Genomic DNA, 21,890 nt, shown 5'->3' on the forward strand with positions numbered 1-21,890 from the left:
CCTCTTAGCTGTTCCTTACACATTAGATACCATCTTCTGGCCTTTTTACATATCACTCTTGCCTTCTCTTACTTCCATGAATGGACTTCGTATTTCGTGAGTCTCTTATACAGATCTTTGCCCATTATGTCCTTTATCTAAATGTTGAATAGTGTACTTTTTTAGCAGACCTTTTTAAAAAATTATTTTGTATTATTCTTTTTCTTTTTTATATAGTGCTGATGAGCTGCTTTTAACTGAAATGATGTTTAATGGACTTTTCAATGACTTATCTGCAGAGCAAGCTACTGCATTGCTAAGCTGTTTCGTATTTCAGGAAAATGTGAGTTAATAAATAATTAATAAATAAGATTAATTTATTTTACTAATCTAGGCAATAAGCAAATAGTTCTTGTATAAATCAAGGAACATTTAACAATGTGGTTATTATTAGACAGTTTTAATTATAAATAAAATTATATAATGAATGACTGTAAGGAAAAATATATTAAAAGAACAAGAAAATTTTCTTTCTTAGCATAGATTAAGAATGACCAAGTTGTAAGCTTGTGTTGTTAATCATACTTTTGCAAATGGATTCTCCATTATTAAGTAAAATTCTAAAATGGGATTCTAAGAAAGTAGATTTAGCTCTGGAAGGAACCTTCTTGTACACTTGTATACCCTAAGTTCAGAGACCTACCACATTTTTACTGACATTAGTAAATTGAAGCCCAGAGATTTCAGTGATTTATCTAAAGTAATACAGGTAATCATGAATAACACATATTTGAATCTTGGTCTTCTGTCTCTAAACTTAGGACTTTTTTCTCTGTATAACTGTTATATATTAATGTTAAAGTAATAAAACATCAGATCTGACTTCAGATATTAGAACTTTTTATTAATTAAAGAAAATATGGATTATTTGAGGGTGGGATTTTACATCCAGTTTTCTTTTTCTTCTTTTTTTAAATAGTCCACTGAATTGCCCAAATTGACAGAACAGTTAGCAGGACCACTTCGCCAGATGCAGGTAAGACTTTTATTTTAAGCTGCTCATTTTAGAGTGTCTTGTACTAAAGGTCCAATTCATAACAGTTCTGGAGTCTGGCTGAACCAATTTAAAATGCAATTTGGAAATATTTAATAAAATAACTAAAAATACCACAAAAGCTACTTTAAAACTGTGACCCATGGGAATACTTATGTACAGATTACTGGCCCCCATTTCTATTTCAGTTTAACTTAACAACAGTCCATCTCCAACCCAGCTTTGGATTCTGCTCTTGAGAACAGAGGTCATAAGCCATGTTTCTTGCTTACTTTTATATAAAGTATCTTGGCACATATGCTCCTTTGCTTTCTTTAGCCTTCAAGGTCTTCTGCTCCTTTGGGAATCTGATTTGAGACCTCTTTATAAGCCTGGGAAATCCGTGTCTTTCATTTAGGAGCATGATGATGTCTTTTGTTTTTCACATATACCATGTTTATTATTAGCTAGCGAAGACCTTAAAGCTCTTCTAGTCTAGTGCCCTCACATTATAGGGAGTACCCCGAGGCTCAGAGAATTAACTAAGTGATCCGCCAGCGGTCATTTAAATTGTGTTACAAGAATTTTGAATCCAGTCCTTATGACAGTAGCTGCAACCATCTCTATTCTTTATGTCCTTTCCTCCCACAAACTTCCCTTCTCTTTGAACTTAAAAAAAAATCATCTGATGTGTAGAGTTTTATGATTTCTTGATCTAGAATAAATATATTAATAATATTCTATCCCTAGTATCCAAAAAGAAATGAATAGCTTCATTTGTGCTAGATGGGAAAACCTGAGGCCTTAAATTGAATAGCATAAATTATAAAGGTTCAAGACTTAAATGTTGCAAATACCTTTTTTGAAAATTGACCTTTTCTTTCAAGGAATGTGCTAAAAGGATTGCAAAAGTTTCAGCAGAGGCCAAATTAGAAATTGATGAAGAAACTTACCTAAACACATTCAAATCAAACTTAATGGATGTAGTCTATACCTGGGCAACTGGATGTACATTTGCCCACATCTGCAAAATGACCGATGTCTTTGAAGGTATGTTAACACTGTTTTTAAGAATTTAAAACAGACTTCGCTGAATCTCTCTTAGTATGTAGTCTCTCTATGGAATGGTGAATATCCATACGCAGAAGAAAATTCGTATACTATAACTTATATTGTAATAATTGTCTTACATTATAACATTCTGTTATGGTTTATTATATAGTAATTTATGATATGTATGTTTATATGTCCAGTATTGTAATATAAAATCTATTATTTTAAAAAATTAATTGTTTTATATTAGTTATTTCCCAATTAATCTCCCTTTTAATAAAGAAAACTAGTTAAAAAAACTGATTAGTACAGTATCTATTTATGTTAGCTGTACAATATATGTCAGTGACTACAGTCAAATTACCTTTGGATTCAGTATTGGTTCCATTTATGTGGTAATTTAGTTGCTCTTTTTGTTTTATTTATTAGTCGCTATTATTTTGTTCTCTTGGTTCCACTTGTTTTGGATTAATTCAGAGAAAATCCCCTTTCTTCTCTGAATTTTAAATGTATATCGTTTTTTACAGTACAGTAATATTCTTTCACATACTTAAACTAGTTTATTCAACCATTCTCCAATTGATAGCAGCTCTTTTTTTTTTTTTTTTTTTTTTTTTTTTTTTTTTTTTTTTTTTTTTTTTTTTGGCCACCACATGGTGTTACCATGAATATTTTAGTGTGTATGGAGACTGTCTGATCTGAAAACAGAATTTTTCAAAGAAATCTTAACTTACATCTGTGGTGTCACAGCTGCTAATCTTTGCGTGACTAGTTGAAATGTTTTGCTTTCTAAAAATGTAATTTTTCACATTTGATTTTAAATTAAGGCCTTGTTTATTCAAAGAATGTCTTGTGTTGTGACAAATAACCTTACTTCATTTAAAATATTGATTATAAAATAATAGGTATAGATTATTTCTTAGTTAAAGAGAGAAAAAGGCCACTAGATCTCAATTGTGGAAGAAAAGAAGGAAGATTTGCTTCTAATTCATTAGATCACTGGAAAGTTAAATTCACATAACTGAGTTATAATGTGAGAAAAAATAAGCTTTTCAGAGTTCTTTAAGGAATCTTAGAACCTTTGTGAGAGTTTAGTTGCATATACTAGTTGTATAAAAGATGAGTTATCCAGATTGTTAAATGGTTCATGGATTTTTTTGTTGTTTTTTTTGCTGAGGCATTTGGGGTTAAGTGACTTGCCCACAGCTAGGAAGTGTTAAGTGTCTTGGGTCCTCCTGACTTCAGGGCTGATGCTCTATCCACTGTGCCACCTAACTGCCCCAGTTCATGTATTTTAAAGGGAAAGTTACAGAAATTTATTGAAAATATTAAGCATAATTATTTTGTAAGGTAAGAAAATAGAAATTTTTGTTTTGTTTTATTTAGTAAAATATTGTAGGGGAGGGATGTTAATTGCATTTCCTGTCTTTCTAATTGGTTGCTAAAAGATACTCTAGTCAAAAAGTTTTATGTACTTAATTTAACAACATTTAGTTATTAAATCACAGGATATGAAGGGTACTACATAAGGCTAAAATAAGAAGATATCTAAGATATACTATATAAGAAGCATGTGCATATACCTAAATAGAACTATAGGTATATCTATATATTTTTTATATGCATTTACTTTTCAAAGATTTATCCTATGTTCTCAGAAGCCAAGTTAGAAATACCAAAGTTTTAGAAACGTCTTATTCAAATATGGATGAAGTGAAGTATTTTTTCAACCAAAGAGCAGTCTTAACTAAATCCAGAGAAGCTTTTTCACCAGAAAGAGAACAGCTTTTCAGCATTGGTAATTTTTTCGAGGCCATCCATTGCATTATAGTGGACCTAACATTTTGGTTGAGGAAAGGGATAACCACACTGACAGAATTAGAAATTCTTAAAGTTCAGAAGTGTATTTATTTGAAGAACATAAGCTTAAACTTATTATCCTGTGACAAGATCCTAGTCATTTATTAAAGAGATGATCCCCACTGATATTTATCTACATGTTTTTGATCTTTGGTAGAGATAGAAAATGTCATAGTTACCAGGTTCTTTTCCATTAGGAAAATAACTCAGTTCCAGTGCTATTTTATTTTTCTAGTTTCAGTTTATTTTATCTAATGCTTCATCAGTGAGTTTCTTTCTATGGTCTTTACATTAACAAATTGATGAATGGTTCCTTATTTTAGTATATCACTTTGGTGGCATGAACCTTAACTCAAACTACTGAAATAAAAGGAAGAAACCAAAAGGCTTGTGAAGAAAAAAATTTAAGAATCTGAAAAAAAGCTTAGATTAAAAAATTAAAGATAAATTTTAATAAAGTAAGAATGAAACCAAGATGATAAAGGAAAATCATGCCAATTAGAATCATGGGCATTATAAATTTTTAAATGGCTCTGCAGTAATTTATGATTGTAAACTTTGATGACATAAGATGATTATGTTGAACTTGCTATAACCTATTAAATTTTATATTGTAAAGATTATTTTAAGGGATTTGCTTGTCCTCACTTTAATGAGCATTTTAAGAAAATATATGTCGTGGGAACATGTATTTAGTACTGTTGCTGTTGTAAGCTTAGAATCAGGTCTTCCATTCTTAGGTTACTGAATTGTCATGATATAGTAAAGAAAATACAGTATTTGGAAACAGGACCTCCGTTCAGATCACATTCCTACCATCTTGCTGTGTGTATGAGCTTGTGGTCCATTTTCTGGGCCACAATTTCCTCATATGGGAAGTGATGGAGTTCAATTAGTTGCCTAAGAGGTCTTTCTACTCTACCTGATTATTGCTACAAAGAGCAACACTAACTTTTCAGAATGTGTTCAAATAGGACAGGCAGGACTTTAGAGCAATATGTTGCTAAATGCCCTCACATGGGCCTGTGTTGTCATGAGTTTTGTGAGATATTTGCATTAATAGTAAAATTCAGGAAATGGCTTCTCTTTATTATACACATACTTTATACTATATTCCACAACTCCATTATGGGAGTTGCTCTATACCCCACTTGGTATTCAGCATAAAGAATCAGTGTAATGGCAGACCTGTCTTAGAGTCAGAAAGTTCAAGTATTCTCTCTGACACATACAGACCCTACACAACTTTCTTTACTTCCCTTAGCATTCTTACCACTCCTCTTAGATGAAGTTAAAGGCTAATTGTCTACATGAATTTGTGAAAGGAGCAGGAGGGAGCCACTAGATGGTATAATAGATAGAGCATGTTCTTCCTGAGTTCAAATCCAGCCTCAGATACTTGTTGACAGTATAACCCTCAACAACTCACTTTTATTGTTTGCTTCAATTTCCTAATCTGTACAATAAACTGGAGAAGAAAATGGCAAACTGTTCTGGTACCTTTGCCAAGACAGCCCCACTTGGTCATAAAGAATCAGACGTGACTGAAACAACTTAACAGCAAAATTGGTGGAGGGATTTTTCTTACAAGAAAAATCCCTTTACACTGAGGAATTCACAGTTCTGCATTCCTGTCTTGGGGGAAAAAATGGGTAAGAATGTGAGTTGTGGGAAGGCAGAGCCAAGATGGCGGAGTAAAGACAGGAACTTGCCCAACATCTCCCCCAAACTACTTCAAAATCCTTTAAATAATGACTCTAAACAATTTTTAGAGCATCAGAACACCCAAGAAGACGAAGTAGAACATTTTCCAGCCATAGGCAATTTAGCTCAGCAGAAAAGGTGGGAGTCTAGCATGTAGCCCCAGCCCAGGCCTGACCTCTGAATCAGTGATGGCTTCCAGACCTCTCTGTCAAGAGATACCAAACAGGAGCTGGAACGTCAGCAGAAAAAGTCTGTGGACCTAGAGTAGGAACCCAACATACAATCCCAGTCAGCAGAGGAGCCTTAGCACCATCCAGCACACTAGATTTTACATGTAGTGTGGGGCATGGACACTCTTAACAGCTCCAGCGCAGAAAAGAGTGCTTGTGGTTAGATTCCTAGACAGATCTCTGAAAACAGCTGCACAAAAATCCTGAAGCTTGGGAACCCTACACTTTGGAGTTGCTCTGTTTTAACAAAGTATTAAAAGTAGAGTAATAGACTAGGAAAATGAGCATATAACTTTCAATGGTCTGAAATGTTTTTTTTGTTGTTGTTGTTGTTATGGTGACAAGAGGGATCAAAACACACAAGTTAACAAAAGTTGAAGTTTGTACAACCAAAGCCTCAAAAAAAAAAAAAAAAAAAAATTGAGTTCAGGCCATGGAAGAGCTCTAAAGGGACTTTGAAAATAAAGTAAGAGATAGAGAAAAAATTAAGGAAAGAATTGAGAGAGGTACAAAAAGATACAAAAAACTAATGAGAAGAAGAATGCCTTTAAAAACAAAATTGGCCAATTGGAAAAGGAGATAGAAAAGCTTACTGAGGACAATAATTCCTTAAAAATTGGAATTGAGCAAATGGAAGCTAATGACTTTATGAGAAATTAAAATACAATAAAGTAAAACCCAAAAAGTGGGAAAAAATATGAAATTTCTCATTGGAAAAACAACTGACCTATAAAATAGAGTCAGGAAAGATCATTTAAAAATTATTGATCTACCCAATAATCATGATCAAAAAAAGAGCCTGGATGTCACCTTTCAAGAAATTATCAAGAAAAACTGACTTGATATTCTAGAATCAGAGAGTAAAATAGAAATGTAAAGAATCTGCCAATCACCTTCTGAAAGAGATCCCAAAATGAAAACTCCCAGGAATATCATAGCCAAATTCTGGAACTCCCAGGCCAAGGAGAAAATACTGCAAGCATCCAGAAACAATTCAAGTATAGTGGAGCCACAGTCAGGAAAACACAAGATTTAGTAACATATACATTAAAGGATCGGAGAGCTTGGAATATGATATTCTGGAGAGCAGTGGATCTAGGATTGCCACCAAGAGTCACTCAGCAGAAATTCAGAGGAAAAGGTGGTCATGCAGTGAAACAAAATTTTCAAGCATTCATGATGAAAAGACCAGAGCTGAATGGAAAATTTGATTTTCAGATATAGAATTCTGAAGAAGTATAAGGAGGTAATCAGGAAAGTAATGTCATAAGGGATGTAATAAGGTTTATCTGTTTACATTCCTACATGGGAGGTTAATGTTTGTTACTAAGAACATTCTTATTATTGTGGCAATTAGAAGGAATATATATAGACAAGAGGACACAAGGATGAGTTGAATATGAAGGGACAATTTTTTTTAAATGATGAAATAAGGAGTGAGAGAGGAATTTAACTGAGAGAAAGGGAAAGAAATGGAATAGTGCAAATTATCTGTCATTAAAAAAAAAAAGAGGCAAGAAAAAGCTTTTAGAGTGGAGGGGAAGAGGCTCAAAAAGGAAATAATATACCTAATAGGGGTATAGAAATCTATTTTACCCTGGAGAAAAATAGGAATGGGATATGGAAAGTGGAAGAGGATAATAAAAAAGAGGGCATTTGTGGGAAGGGGAAGTGATCAATAGCAAAACACTTTAGAGAAAGGATAGAAAATGGAGAGAAATACAGTTGTTTCCTCCTCAGGGAGCCTCCAAAAACTATGAAATCCTAGGTCTGAAATTTAACAAAAATTTCTAATTTGTAAAATGATTATAGAGATCATGTGTGTGAAATACTTTATAAACTTTAGAGCACTATTTAAATATCATTTGTTGTTATGGAACTTATTTCTGGGAGTGGAGATGATACATGTCCACATAGTTCCTTAAATAAATAATGTCCGGGGCAGCTAGGTAGTAGCACAGTGGATAGAGCACCAGCTTTGAAGTCAGGATGATCTGAGTTCAAATGTGGCCTCAGATACTTAAGACTTCCTAGCTATATGATCCTGGGCAAGTCACTGAGCCCCAGTTGCTTTAGCAAAAAAAAAAGAAAGTAAAAAGAAATAATGTTAGAATGCTTATATCATATGTCATATTTTTAAAATTCCCTTCTGGAGGCTTCATTCAGTCATTGCTCTCTGTCCATTTTCAGTGTTAGATACTTCATTTCCAATGAACATTGTAAAAGACAGTTTACTGTCTTACAGTGTTAATACAATTTATCTATGGACCTTAGTTTTCATATTTTTATTAGGAAAACTAAAAGAGCTTTTTTACTTTCTTGTGTGGACATTATAGAGATGAATGACAGGACTAAAGCTCTGAGATCTCCAAGAGAAAAACTGTTGTTGTTGTTTGTTGATATTATTGTTTTTGATGATGATAATGACATTATCATCAACAGCCTATCCCTGCCCAGTCCCCCAGTTCGCTTTCACTTAGAAAATGTTCTGCTCTTGTGTGATACCTATGTAGACACCTGAACAGAGCACCAAAGGAGTCTGTAAACTTGACTTTATGGATTTTATTCAGTTTTGTGCTGAGTAGAAATTTCATGTCATGAAATGTGAACTCTGTGCTATTTAAAACTAAAGACAGTTTGGGGTGATGCCCAAGTACAAGACTCCACCTATGGGTTGACCTTTTCAATAGCATACCAGCATTCCTGAAAGTTATTCTGCCTTCTTTTCTCAGTTTCTTAGAATTACTTCAACTTAAATTTAACTTCTATCATTTGAACAATTTTAATTATGTAACTTTATTTTCTGTTTGTAAAACAGATTTTAGGCTATAATTATATAAACCAAGTTTATATAATCTGCCCTACTTCTAAAATATAATGCTGTCTTTGTGCCATTCTTTTATTCCTTTCATCTCCTTATACCCTCATAATCGTTTTCCCCTGACCAGAAGACTGAAAATCCATATGTGCTTATTTAATTTTCCTTCTTTTTTCCTTAAGTATTTTTCCCCATTAAAATATTTTTGAAAGTAATAGTGAATTTATTGTATACTTTTTTTTAATGAATTATACATAACAGTGATTCAGTTTCTGCCTCGGTTTCTTTATCTGTGAAATTGGGACAATGATAGCATCTGTATTACAGGAATCAATTGAAATAACATTTTCCCCCAATTTTTTTTAATTGATTGATTTTGATTTGAAAAAAGTGAACATAGAATATGTTGATTTACATTCAGTCTCTATAGTTCTCTTTCTGGATGCAGATGACGTTTTTCAGTCAGGGTTTATTGGAATTGCCTGAATTGCGCTGAACCATTGGAAAAAACTAAGTCTGTCATAGTTGATCATCACATAATCTTGCTGTTACTGTGTGAAATGTTTTCTTTGGGTCTTCTTGTTTCACTTAACAACAGTTCATGTAAATCTTTTTGGGACTTAAATTAGTCTCTTTATTTTTTATAGAACATAATATTCCATAAACAAGTACTATAATTCATTCAATCATTCCCCAACTGATTGGCATCCACTCAGTTTCCAGTTCTTTATCACTACAAAAAAGACTGCTAGAAACATTTTTGCACATGTAGGTCCTTTTTTCTTCTTTTATGGTCTCTTAGGGATAAAGACTCAAAGAGGGACTGCGGGATCAAAGGTTATGCATAGTTTTATAGCCTTTTGGGCATAGTTCCAAAATGCTCTTCAAAATAACTGAATCAGTTCATATCACCACTGACAATGGTGGTGATTTTCCACCACCAACAATGAATGATATTTTGCAAATCTTAAAGAGCTGTCTATATAAATGCTAAAAATAGTCATTTCTATTCTATTTTCTTTATGAAGATATGGTTTTGTTTTGTTGTTTTTTTCTATGTGTTGGTTAAGTTCAGGATTAAGGGAAAAAAACAAACATTGTTCCTAATTGGGCATTTTTTCAATATGTCACCAGCTGAAAAGCTGTGTATTTATTATCTTTTTTTTTTCCATTCTTAGAATTATAATGATTTCTCACTATTAATGAGAGAAATGCAAATTAAGACAATACTGAAGTACCACTTCACACTTCTCAGAATGTCGAGGGGGATGTGGGAAAACTGAGTCATATGCATTGTTGGTGGAATTATAAACTGATCCAACCATTCTGGAGAGCAATTTGGAACTATGCCCAAAGGGCTATCAAACTGGGTCTGTATCCCAAAGAGATCATAAAAAAGGGAGAAGAACCCATATGTGCAAAAATGTTTGTAGCAGCTCTTTTTGTAGTGGCTCTTTCTAATTTGCTGGAAATTTAGTGGATGCCCATCACTTAGGGAATGACTGAATAAATTATGATACATGAAGGTATTGGAATATTATTGTTCTATAAGAAATAATGAGCAAGCTGATTTCAAAAAAAGTCTGGAAGGACTTATGAACTGATATTGAGTGAAGTGAGCAGAACAAAAACAATGTTGTACACTGTAACAAGATTGTCACGATCATCTGTGATAGATTTAACAATGCAGTGATTCAGGGCAATCCCAATGAACAGTGGATGGAAAAACACCATCTGCATCCAAAGAGAGAACTATGGAGACTGAATGTGGATTAAAGCATAGCATTTTCATCTTTTTTGGTTTTTGTTTGCTTCGTTTTTTTCTTTCTCATGGTTTTCCTTTTGGTCTGATTTTTCTTGTACAACATGACAAATTTGGAAATATGTTTAAAAGAATAACACATATTCAACCTATATCAGGTTGCTTGATGTCTTGGGGGGGAGGAGAGGTGGGGTAAAGGAGGGAGGAAGAAAAATTTGGAACACAGTTTTACAAAAATGGTTATTATTTAACATAGCAGATAATAAAGTTCTACTACATCAGACACAATGTGTCTGATTTTTATGAAAACAAAATTTCAACATTGGAAATTCTTAATTATTGGTCTTTTACCATTGGTATTCCCTTATATAAATTAAAAAAAAAAAAAAAACTGGGGTCTTTAAAAAGTGAATAGTAGCCTTAGCAGTCTCAATATTTAACACTTAAAATGTTCAAAATATTTTGCTAATTTAAGCATGTGAGAGTTAACACTGTCTTGTGCTAATGAAGGTCATGTGCTTTAGAAATGCTTTCAGAGGGAAATACGTATAAAACATACACTTCAGTTTTTTTTTTTTAAATAGTGTTTTATGTTTCCATTCAGTTAATGTGAAGAAAATTTTTAGCATTCATTTTTACAAAGATTTTGAGTTCCAAATTTTTCTCCCTCTTACAAAGATGATAGGCAGCTTGATGTAGATTATATATATGCTGTCATGTAAAACATAATTTCCTCATGGGTCACAATTGTGAAAGAATAGATCAAAAAGGAGGAAAAAACCATGAAAAGGAATAAAGTAAAACATATATGTGCTCCGATCTATAGAGTCCGTCAGTTCTTTATGTTATGTGGATATGTATTAGTATTTGCAGTTGTTTTGGATCATTGTGTTATTGAGAAAAGCTGAGTCATTCATCATTGTTCATCACACAATGTTGCTGATACTGTATGCGGTATTTCACCTTGCATTAGTTTATATATGTCTTTCTGGTATTTTTCTGAAATCTCCTTGTTCATTATTTCTTTGGGATACAGACCTAGTACTGGTATTTCTGGGTCAAAAAGGTATGCACAATTTGGCATAGTTCCAAATTGCTCTTCAGAATGGCTGGATCAATTCATAACTTCACCAACAGTATGTTAGTGTACCATTTTCCCCACGTGTTCTCCAGCATTTATTATTTCCCTTTTCTGTTATATTAGAAAATCTGATAAATGTGAAGGGTGATACCTTAGAGTTATTTTAATTTTTATTTCTGTAATCAAAAGTGATTTTGAGCACTTCTTCATATGCCTTATGGATCACTTTACTTTCTTCATTTGAAAACTGCTTTTTCATATCCTTTAGCTATTTATCAATTGGGGAATGGCTTGCATTCTTATAAATGTGACTCAGTTCTCTATATATTTGAGAAATTAGACCTTAGAGACTTGCTTTAAAATTTCCCATCTTTCTGCTTTCCTTCTAATCTTCTGGTTCTCTGTCTTATTTAAGGCTCTTCCTTGAAGATATTAGGGAGGGGATAAGGAGAAGAGAGGGGGAAAAATTAGAACACAAGGTTTTGCAAGGGTGAATATTCAAAACTCTGCATGTATTTTGAAAATAAAAGGCTATCATTAAAAAAGTTTTTTTTTTATTTAAAAAAATTTCTTCTGCATGCTAAAACAGCCCTTGTGGATAGGATATTCTCTGGCTTGCTACTTGAACTGATGGAATTAATCTCTTTTTCTGGGTTTACTTCTTTTGCTTTTTTTCAGTCCACATGTTTCTTAATTGTGATTGGACTTTTCTTCTATTTATCCTTATCACCAGCCTCAGTTTCTGGATTAGGATTTGATTTTTGAGCTTTCACCATTATTATTCCTGTATTTAAATTGAGAAGGAAAAAAACCCCCTAAGTATAGCAATCTCTATACTTAGTATTTTAAATCCTCAAAATATTTTGCAAGCCTAAAACTGAGAGTTAACACTGTCTTGTGCTAATAAAGACCATGTGTTTTAGAATTGCTTTCAGAGAGAACTACCTATCAAATATATGCTTCAAAATTGGTTGAGGGAATTTTAAATTTTATAATAGGGATGGTCACATAACTTTTAATTTCATGAAAATAAACAAGTAAAATTGTTTGTTAGGATGCTGCCTGGGTACCAAAGCCTTTTTTGGGGGAGGTTTGCATTAGCGTCATAATTAGACATCTGTTTTGTTCTCCATTATGGGGTGAGCAAATTTTTCTTTTTTTTAAAAACAATATTTTTTTAAATTAAAGCTTCTTATTTATAAAACATATGTAGGGGTCATTTTTCAGGATTGACCCTTGTAAAACTTTGTGTTCCAAATTTTTCCCTCCTTTCCCCCATCTCCTCCGCTAGATGGCAGATAGTCCAATACATGTTAATTTGTAGACAATTTTTAATAGTCCCCTTTGAGTGATAGTGTGAGATCTTGGAGAAAATGTTACCTGGGGGGGCACTCTTTGGAAAAACATTGTTTTAGAAGCTTTTTTTTTTTTTTTTTTTTTTTTTTTTTACTGTGCTTATGACTCCCAGGAGGTTTTGAAAATCTAGGTGCCATTTATCCCTTTGGCTGTTAAGCAGGAATTTCTTTTCCTGAAAGAAAAAAATAAAAGATGATCTAGGACTTTGTGTGCCACTTCTCACAAAGCACATTTGACTTCAATTTGAACATGGAGCCCTTTCTCCTGGGCTCTGATCCTGTGCCTGCCTGGCAACTTCTTGGGGATGAGGGTATCTGGCCTACAGACTTCACTGACCAGATTGTTATAATATTTGTCTTAAAATTTAGAGGATAGACAGTGTTAATCTTTACCCATATCCCTAACAGAAATATTTCTTGTTCAACTGGATCTCCAAATGTATTGATTTTAGACATCCATATTTGTAGTAGATGTTTTGACAATAAAAGCTATTTTCAAAAGCTTTTAAACAAAAGCTGTTTTTAAGAAATTTTTTGCTATTGATAGTATTTTGGAACACCAGGTTCCAAATCAGTCATTCCTATTAGTGTTTAATACTTTTTCTGGATCCATATATAAGCACACATTGAAGTATTTGCTTGGGAAATGGTAAAATTAGAGGTCAGTATTGTAAAACTCCACACCATCGTTCAGTTTTTAAGTTTCCTTTCTTACCTTACTTTTACCTATTGGCACCAAAATAACCTGAAAATGGTGTGGAAGAAAAATTTTTACATGTGAATTGTTGTATTCTCTTATTCATTTATAAATGTGGTTTCAGAATTTGTAACAGCACTTGCACAGTAAGTCATTTGGGATGTGTAATTCTAATTCTGGCCAGCCATTATTGTATTTAATGTTAGTGGATCCTTGCATTTTGCCATACTATGTATGGCAAGTCTTCATCTATGAGGGGAAAAAAAGGATTTCAGATCTTGGAAGGTGATCCAAAAATTGTAAAGACTAGGAATGAAAATCTTGGTCAAACATTTTCATTAGACAAATTTTCTCCCTCCCTCCCCCCCCACCATTTCTTCTAACAACCCTCTCTTTTTTCTCTCCTCTTCATTTAGTCCCTCCACCTCCCCACACAGCATCTTTCTCTATAGATACTTTAATATTTACTCATGTACAAAATAAATTTGATGAAAGAATCTGTCTACAGCAGCCATAACAGTATGAGGCTATAGCCCACGTGTGAGCTCTCTGGGTGCCTCATGGCTTTCATTTTCCTAATTATTTTCCAGTAACCTGAGACTACAACAAAATTGGGCTTTTCAAATTTGAGTTCAGCGTTTGCCAGAATGCCGCGTGGCTGTGCTCTGAAGATTTGCTTAGTTCAGTTATTTTAGGCCGAGTTTTATCTTAATAATTCGTTCCATATGGTTTTAAGCTGTGATTTGTCTTACAAATGCCTTTTTTTTCTTAGCAGTTGTTCTGTTGGTCAAAGTAGTGAAATATTATGGGACTGCATATGTTCCCCAATTATAAATGGGTAAAACTTAAATGTTTGGGAGATAAAGGAGTCTTCCTAGTTCTTAGATATCAGGTCTGGTTCTTGCTTGGAAATAGAGTTGCTACAAGAAATAGTTTGTCAGTTCTTGATACAGTACTTAAAATGACATTTCTTCATAGCCCACTGCAGTGTCTCTTCATAGCATAGAAAGAATTTGCATTATCAAAATCTTTTGGAATAGATGCTGTTACATAATAGTAATTAAATTGTTTTTAAGAAATTGAGCCTCCTAAGTCTTCCCTATCCCATATATTCTCCTTCTGGTGTATATGGCCTTAGCATATGTTATGATTAAGGATTTCCTTTCACATTCCATTGTCAGAAATGAGAGAGTAAGGTAAAATCTTACTGTAGAAAACTGTAAAAGTTTTGTTTAGTCTTTTCAGTTGTGTCTGACTCTTTGTGATCCCATTAGGGGTTTACCTCTTGGCAAAACTACTGGAGTGATATGCTATTTCCTTCTCCAGCTCATTTTACAGAAGAGGAAACTGAGGCAAACAGGGTTAAGTGACTTGCCCAAGGTCATACAGCTAGGTGGTTTCTTAGGCTGGATTTAAACACGGGAATGAGTTTTCCTGACTTCAAGCCCAGCACTCAGTGTACTGTGTTGCCAGTGATGGATAATAACGAGGTGTTTTGTAGTCATTTGGCCTAGCTAAGCATTGTGTCACAGGTTACATTATAAAAATAATGTTGAAAATAATAATTTACATAGTACCTTAAGGCATTCTGTTATAGTACATAGTGTCATAGTACCTTAAGAATTCTGTTAACCCGGGACTGAGTTAGCTAGCTAGTGTTTTATTTTGCACACTCCCTGACAAAAGATCTTTAATGTCCCCAGAATTTCAGTAGTGGTGCAGGTGGAGACTCTCGATAGGAACACTGAAGGATGGGACAGAACACACTTGGCTTTGACATATTAGTTCTTGTTCTGCATAATGGAGGTTGTAATGATAAAGGATTTAGGACTAGTAGAGAACTTGAGAATTGTCTTGATTCTGCCTTTTGTGTGCTACAATGAAAAAGAATCATTAACTGGATTTGGAGTCAGCTGATCAGGCTTTTAATTCCCAATTTTCCTTATATAGGTGTATGACTGTCATACAGCAAATAACAGCCAAACTTTCAAGCCAAGACCCAAAAAATACTGATAGGGTAAACTTTACCAACTTTAACAAGCTCTTCCAGGGAAAAGTGCTTTATAAATTCAAATTCATTGCTCACAGTAAGAGCTAAAATTCAATACAAATGTTCTCATGTGTCATATCATGTAATACCCAGCACAGAAAATTTCCCAGGTCTAAGCAATTGTTCTTCTTTTTGACTAGGCAGCATAATTCGTTGTATGAGGCGTCTGGAAGAATTGCTTCGGCAGATGTGTCAAGCTGCAAAAGCTATTGGAAACACTGAGCTGGAGAATAAATTCGCAGAAGGTTGTATCTTATCCATAACCAATGGAATTTTCCCCAAGTATAATTAGGGCCACCTGCTGTCTTGTAGAGGGGAAGGGAAAGAGAAAAATTTGGAACTCAAAAGTTTTACAAAAATGAATGTTGAAATATCTTTTACATCTTATTCCCAATATTGGGGGGGGGGGGGGGAGGATATTAATTAATGTATCAGTATAAGTAGATTAAATGGATTGATTTGGCCCTGCTGAAAGCCAAATTGATGTCAATGGCCTTTGTGTTTAGTCATGAAATCTGAATTAGTAGTGGTGCTTTAAACAATTTTGATTCCACTTATTCCACATTTGCTCCGTTTTTCTATATTGTATCAGAACTTTATCAGAACTAACACTAGATATATATAGGCCAAGGCTAGGGAAATATGATAAATTTCTTTTAAGTTTTTGACTGATATTGCTAGCTTAGCTTTCATATCTATTTTTCTTTATTTGTAGGAATCACCAAAATCAAGAGAGATATCGTGTTTGCTGCAAGCCTTTATCTGTAAAATCATCTTCATTCAACATTGCAGAGACAAGTTCTTTCAATTTTCTATAAACAGACAACTCATTTCAAAATGGTCTTCATCATAAACATTTTAATTTGTATTGTATTTAAAACAAGCATCATTCTAGCAAAGTATATGACATACACATTTGTACATAAAAGCATTACCACATTATTTTAATAAAAAAAAAATGTACAGGTGGGTAGTGTTTTAGTGAAAGGCTTGAAATCTTTTGAATGAATTTTAAAGCTATTATTGTGTTAAATGTGACTATATACACAGGTAAAGTGGGCGTCTGAGAGGTATAGCAGCAGCAGTCCCTTAAAGGCTTTTTACATCAGGAAGAAAATGACCATTTTATTTTCCTCCTGCTGTTATCATTTTCCTTTAGAAAGCAGGCAATTGAAGCTCCTTATGCTTGATGATTGCTTCCATAATGATTTCCATTTGTTGGTGTCTCATGCAAAGTTGTGTGTGAGTCCTCTTCTTTTCTTTGCTTAAATGAACAGTTTCTTTCCTCAAAGAAATCTGATACAAATACGACCTAAAAAGTAGATTGAAATATTGTTTACTGAAATTTTCTCTAGAATAAACAAGGCGGAGAGGGACAGCTAAGTTTTAAGGGATTTTTTGGTTCTCAGATTCAGATCGGATTCTCTGTTTGTTGTAATTTGCCTTGCTGAAGGTGAGGACTGTAGCAGCCATTTTTACTATGCTTAAGGCCCTTATTCAAGGGCTGCCAATTAAGTTTACTTAAGAAGGAAAAACAATCACTCAGTAGTGAAGTCCAGGTGATTTATAGATGGAAATCTACTCATCAAATTCAAAAAGTATTCTTTTGTGTTTTGTCTCAATTTCAAGGGAGGTAGTTGTAACTACTCCCTGTAAACTGTAAAAATAGAGCAGCTTAAGAATTTTTCCTAGATGTGGTTATACAATATCTCCCAAATTCTCAATTCCATGGGAACAGAAACTAACTTCATTACATATAAGTGCCTAATTTTTTAACTGAATGGAAAACTTCACCTGAAAAAAATTTTTTTTAATGGGGGAAACAAACCTGACTTCCTTCACATAAGGCAGCTGCACTAGCTACTGGTTTGAAGGTGCAATGCTTAACCTTTTAGGCCTTGTTATCTACTTACAACAAGTATTGCCACCACAGCTCCCTGGATGAGTCCAGTTAGCACATCACTCCAGTGATGTTTATAATCAGAAACACGAGAAAGCCCCACATAGATAGATAAAGCGATGAAAGCAAACTGAAGTGTGGGTCGCAAAAGTCGTGCCCAATCTGCCTTCATTCTGGCTTGGAGATAAAGCTAAAGAGAACAGAAACTGGGAGTGAGCAGTTATATAAAACATTTCCCTATCAACATATATAAAACAGCTTTTATATATCAACAGCTTTTATTTTACGTAATAGTTTTCAAGTTTTAAAAGGTTGTCTTGGTGTTTATTATTTATGATGAGTGATCATCACAAGAGCAAAACAGTGTGAAAGTCAAACTGTTTTCAATCCCTTAAAAAAAAAAAAAAAAAACACACATTGCTTGATATATAGAATGAATGGAGTCCAGGAACTAAAGGAGACCTGACAGTTAAACATCTACTGTCATTCACTATATACAACAGGAGGATTAAAACCACTGCCACTAAAAAATGCACAAGAATGGGTTTAAATTACAAGATCCACAATATGATCCCAATCCATAGTCAATTTGCTAAACAACACTTAATAACTTCTTTGGGAATAAAAGCCATAAATGAAGTTTTTCACTATCTCTATCTCTTTCACTATCTCCTTTAGGCCAGCCCTGACCAGGGTAGAGAGAGACTAGAATATATCAGATTATATGTATTCTAGATTATCATATACCACCCCCTTCTCCCCATTTAAATTTCCTAACTACAAATTACAAATTTAGAACTTCTAAGAAAAAATAATTGATTTCTGATGTTAATATCTACATAGTGTGTTCCTATTTCATTATACAATCTGATAAGACAGTGTGGTATGTATGCTGGGAACAGCCTTGGTTTTTAGGGTGTTTAGTCATTCTTTAAGACAGTGTTCTTAGAAAGCTGATTCAGTTAACTCTTGCTCTCCAGACACAGGATCAGCCTGGTCTCTTACCAAAAGGCCTATGCTTTTTCAAAAATTTATTACCTCCTCCTAGCATTAAGCCCACTGATTTTAGCCAGCCATATCCTATTCAAATTAGAAACATCCAGACATCAGAGAATTAGCAAGTATAATGTGAGCCTCAAGCCCACCCCCTGGCAAAAACCCCCTCTCCCTGGTTTGTTGCTCACTATGGATCTCCTTATAGCCCTTTCTGATACATCCTTATTGTCTCTGAACCATGTCTTGGAAGTTCTTACATAGCCTGAGTTAACACAATCAGTTAATCCCATCTCTCCTAAGAGTAAGGTCTACAGAGACATAAAACAAGCACTAGGGAAATGACAAAAACATCAATGGCACAGCAGTGTCACCGAGCATAGTCATATTTTACTCCCAAAATAAAATTACTTTGTTGATAAGCAACATCTCAATTCTGCTGGTAGATTTCAGTGGTTCTTATTTCGAAAACATTTCTTTAGGTTCTTAAAAACTTCAGAACCTTAACATCAGAATTTCCCAAACTATAGAGGAAAGGAACTCTGAAAAGAAATAAAAGAGGTGAGAGGTGGAAGTTCCAGCTGAAGTGCTCCAAAAAGCAGAGGAAAACTTTTGCCAATTAGATTGTTAGATTGTTGACGGTTTGGACAATAAGGGGAAAGATGAAGGGAAACAAAGAAAAGTAGCAGGAAGGAGCCTCATCTGAGATGGTGGCAAAAAGGCTTCTGGACACAAGGCAATTCACAAAGGTCAGGAAGCTGGCAGAAGTAATGGAGGAAGGAGGTGTGGTAAAGTAACTGGGATCATATCCAAGGATCACAGTGAGAACAGTCCAGGAGCTACATGAGAGAAGCCGTCACCACTCCTCTAGGGAAGACAGTAAAATGCTGGGGAAAGCAGAGATTATAAAGAAAAATCTGTGATGAAAAAAATCTTCACCACCCACCAAAAGCTACCCATGAAAAGAGGTTTGAGACAGGCTAAAAATCACAAATTTAGAAATGGAAGAGACTTCATCAGAACAAATGCTCTTAACTTACAGTTAAGAAAACAGAACCAAATAGGTGAAGGAATTAGTTCAAAGTCATGCAGATGCCCCAGAATCCCTTTTCCCTATAAGTAGGCTTTAATACAAAAGGGAAAATAGCATTGCATGATAGCACTATACAGGGGCAAGCTGGTTTTCAGATTCCTTTCCCTCAATGTCTTCACAGTCCATCATGAGGTACTGGTGGCTTTAGCCTTCTCAGACACATTCATGGAGGGTTAACTGCTCTGTTGAAATTCAGAGTCTGCTGAAACAGTTTTTCAGAAAACTAAGCAGTCTCAGCTTTGCTTTAAGTCAGAATCAACTAGAGAAAAAGGGAAGGCCAAGTATGAGGAAATCTTAACTTGCCATGATGTGTTCCACTGGATTTATCCTTCCCTAAAGGCAGGGGGAAAAAATGATCCAGTCTCCCTGGTCTCAATTATCTCTCTAAGTGGAAAATTCCAAAATTTGTCTTCACCCCCTAAGTACTAACAAGCACCTCAAGTTCAAAACACGAAACAATTCATTACTATCAATCACCTGGACTGAGGATGCCCTCTAAACTTCTTTGATGAGTTATCTGCTATAGGACTTGACATTGCAGTCTTCTATGACTCCTTTTTCCTTCACTAGATTTCCCTTCTTTCGAGACTTCCATGATCATCACCCAATCAGAGATTCTACCTTTTCAAGTAACCACTACTGGGAAATGTAAACATGCAAAGAACGAATGATATTATGCAAGGTGAACAAAAGATAAATGGGAGGTAATTTTTAAGTAATTGTATCTTTAAAGGCATTAAAGATTTTCTTGCAGAATGTGAAATTTAATTAGCCACTTGAAGGAAACCAGGAAAAAATCGGGAGGTAAGGATGAGCAAGAAGAGCATTATAGATGTAAAGTACATCGAGTGAAATTTCGAGTAGGGAAATCACAGAACACTAGAAACATAAAAAGGAGGGAGACATAAGAAGATTGGAAAGGGAAGAAGGATCTAAATCATGAAGGGCTGATTCTATAGGTAGCAGGAAATAGTCAATTAAAAATAATTTGTGAAAACAGGAAGAGAGTCCACCTGCAGTAGAAGTAGTAATTAGTGTTTATTAATGGATGGAATATAAATTGAAGTCAAATTGTGCATAGATCCTCCCTTTTCTCCACTGGGCAGCAGATTTGAGATTTTCATGCAGAGGAATGACATAAGAATTCCTGTTTCTTTAGTGATTAAAGTGAAATGATAAAAGATGATATTCTATAACACAGCATGGAAACAGTCTGCAAGGTACTGGTAACAGTGGGAATCCAAGGGGGAAGTGAACTGAGATAAGAATCATCAGAATATGATTCACTGAATGTTCACAGAAACAGAAATCTGAGGTGTAGGGGCCTAAGGGCTCAAAGTACAATCTATACTTGATCCAGGAGCATAGCTCAGACCTCAGACAGACAAAGCAGTGCCTCGTGTGACAATGCACTGTAGATTTCAGAGGGCATTTAATTGTGGGAATTCCTCACAACAAACTCAGCAACCTATTATGCCCAGGGCTGCTTTGAGTCAAGAACAAATCTGTTCTAACTTCCACATAACAGCCCCCCGAATTCCTGAAGAGACATTTGTAGACTGGAAATTTGGGGTGTTACTGTTACTGTCCTGGCCCCCAGGTACTACCTAGAAAGCTCTTCCCTAAAAGGATCCTTGCTTTATGACTAGAGAGTGGAATGTTTCAGAAGGGAAAAAAGTAAGCCAGTAAAGGCTCTGGGGCGGAGAGGAGACAACTCTAAGGAGCTGGCTAGCCAGGCTGGCTTTCCTCAAACAGATAAGGATCCTTTGTAAATTTTTGACTTAGAATATGGGGTGGGGTACTGAGAGAGAACCCCATACTGACAATTCTCTGTCACAAGGTCAGAAACAACTATTTTTAAAAACACTTTATGAAGTCTGAACCAGATTTGTCCTATAACGTACAAGATAAGTTTGTGTTTGAAGACCTTGAATGAGAGCCCTTCCTAAGGCAGCCAGACAGCTGCAAGCATTGGAGAGTTGGCTCTATTGGGCCTAAATGTGTGTTTCTGCAACATCACCGCCCCTAGTCTGTGGCAATGCAGAATAAGCCTAACTCTTTCCCTGTCACCTCTCCTCAAATACTAAAAAGAAAACCATCCTGTCACTGCCTCCCCCCAACACTGCCCCCTCCAACAAGCTTTCTATAAGTCATTTCCTAACTGACAGCTTGGAGCAGCTACAGGAGAGAAGAGTGTGTTTTAAAAACCAACCCCAATGGGGGCACTCCCTCTGCCCCCATTATAAAACAGGGAGACAATTCTCTCAGCTCCCTCCCACAGA

General features: G+C 34.8%; 2 protein-coding genes across 4 annotated transcripts in view; one reads left to right on the forward strand and one right to left on the reverse strand.

The window, feature by feature from the left end:
- The window catches only part of MTREX (Mtr4 exosome RNA helicase), an 86,394-nt gene extending 69,669 nt beyond the window's left edge, over positions 1 to 16,725 (forward strand). Inside the window, exons 23-27 of the mRNA XM_012541030.3 lie at positions 217 to 322; positions 959 to 1,015; positions 1,900 to 2,062; positions 15,763 to 15,867; positions 16,338 to 16,725. Of these exons, the coding sequence (XP_012396484.2) occupies positions 217 to 322; positions 959 to 1,015; positions 1,900 to 2,062; positions 15,763 to 15,867; positions 16,338 to 16,390 (484 nt within the window). The 3' untranslated portion in view covers positions 16,391 to 16,725. The remainder of the gene's footprint in view (positions 1 to 216; positions 323 to 958; positions 1,016 to 1,899; positions 2,063 to 15,762; positions 15,868 to 16,337) is intronic.
- PLPP1 (phospholipid phosphatase 1) overlaps positions 16,464 to 21,890 on the reverse strand; it is a 108,922-nt gene continuing 103,495 nt past the window's right edge. For 2 of the 3 annotated variants that reach the window (XM_031965117.1, XM_031965110.1), the window contains 2 exons: positions 17,536 to 17,712; positions 16,466 to 16,934 (listed from right to left, as the gene is read on the reverse strand). In XM_031965117.1, coding sequence (XP_031820977.1) covers positions 16,803 to 16,934; positions 17,536 to 17,712 — 309 coding nt within the window. In that variant the 3' untranslated portion in view covers positions 16,466 to 16,802. Of the gene's footprint in view, positions 16,935 to 17,535; positions 17,713 to 21,890 lie in introns of all 3 variants that reach the window. The other variant, XM_031965108.1, reaches the window with a different exon arrangement.

This window comes from Sarcophilus harrisii, chromosome 1, assembly GCF_902635505.1.
Source record: "Sarcophilus harrisii chromosome 1, mSarHar1.11, whole genome shotgun sequence".
NCBI lineage: Eukaryota > Metazoa > Chordata > Mammalia > Dasyuromorphia > Dasyuridae > Sarcophilus > Sarcophilus harrisii.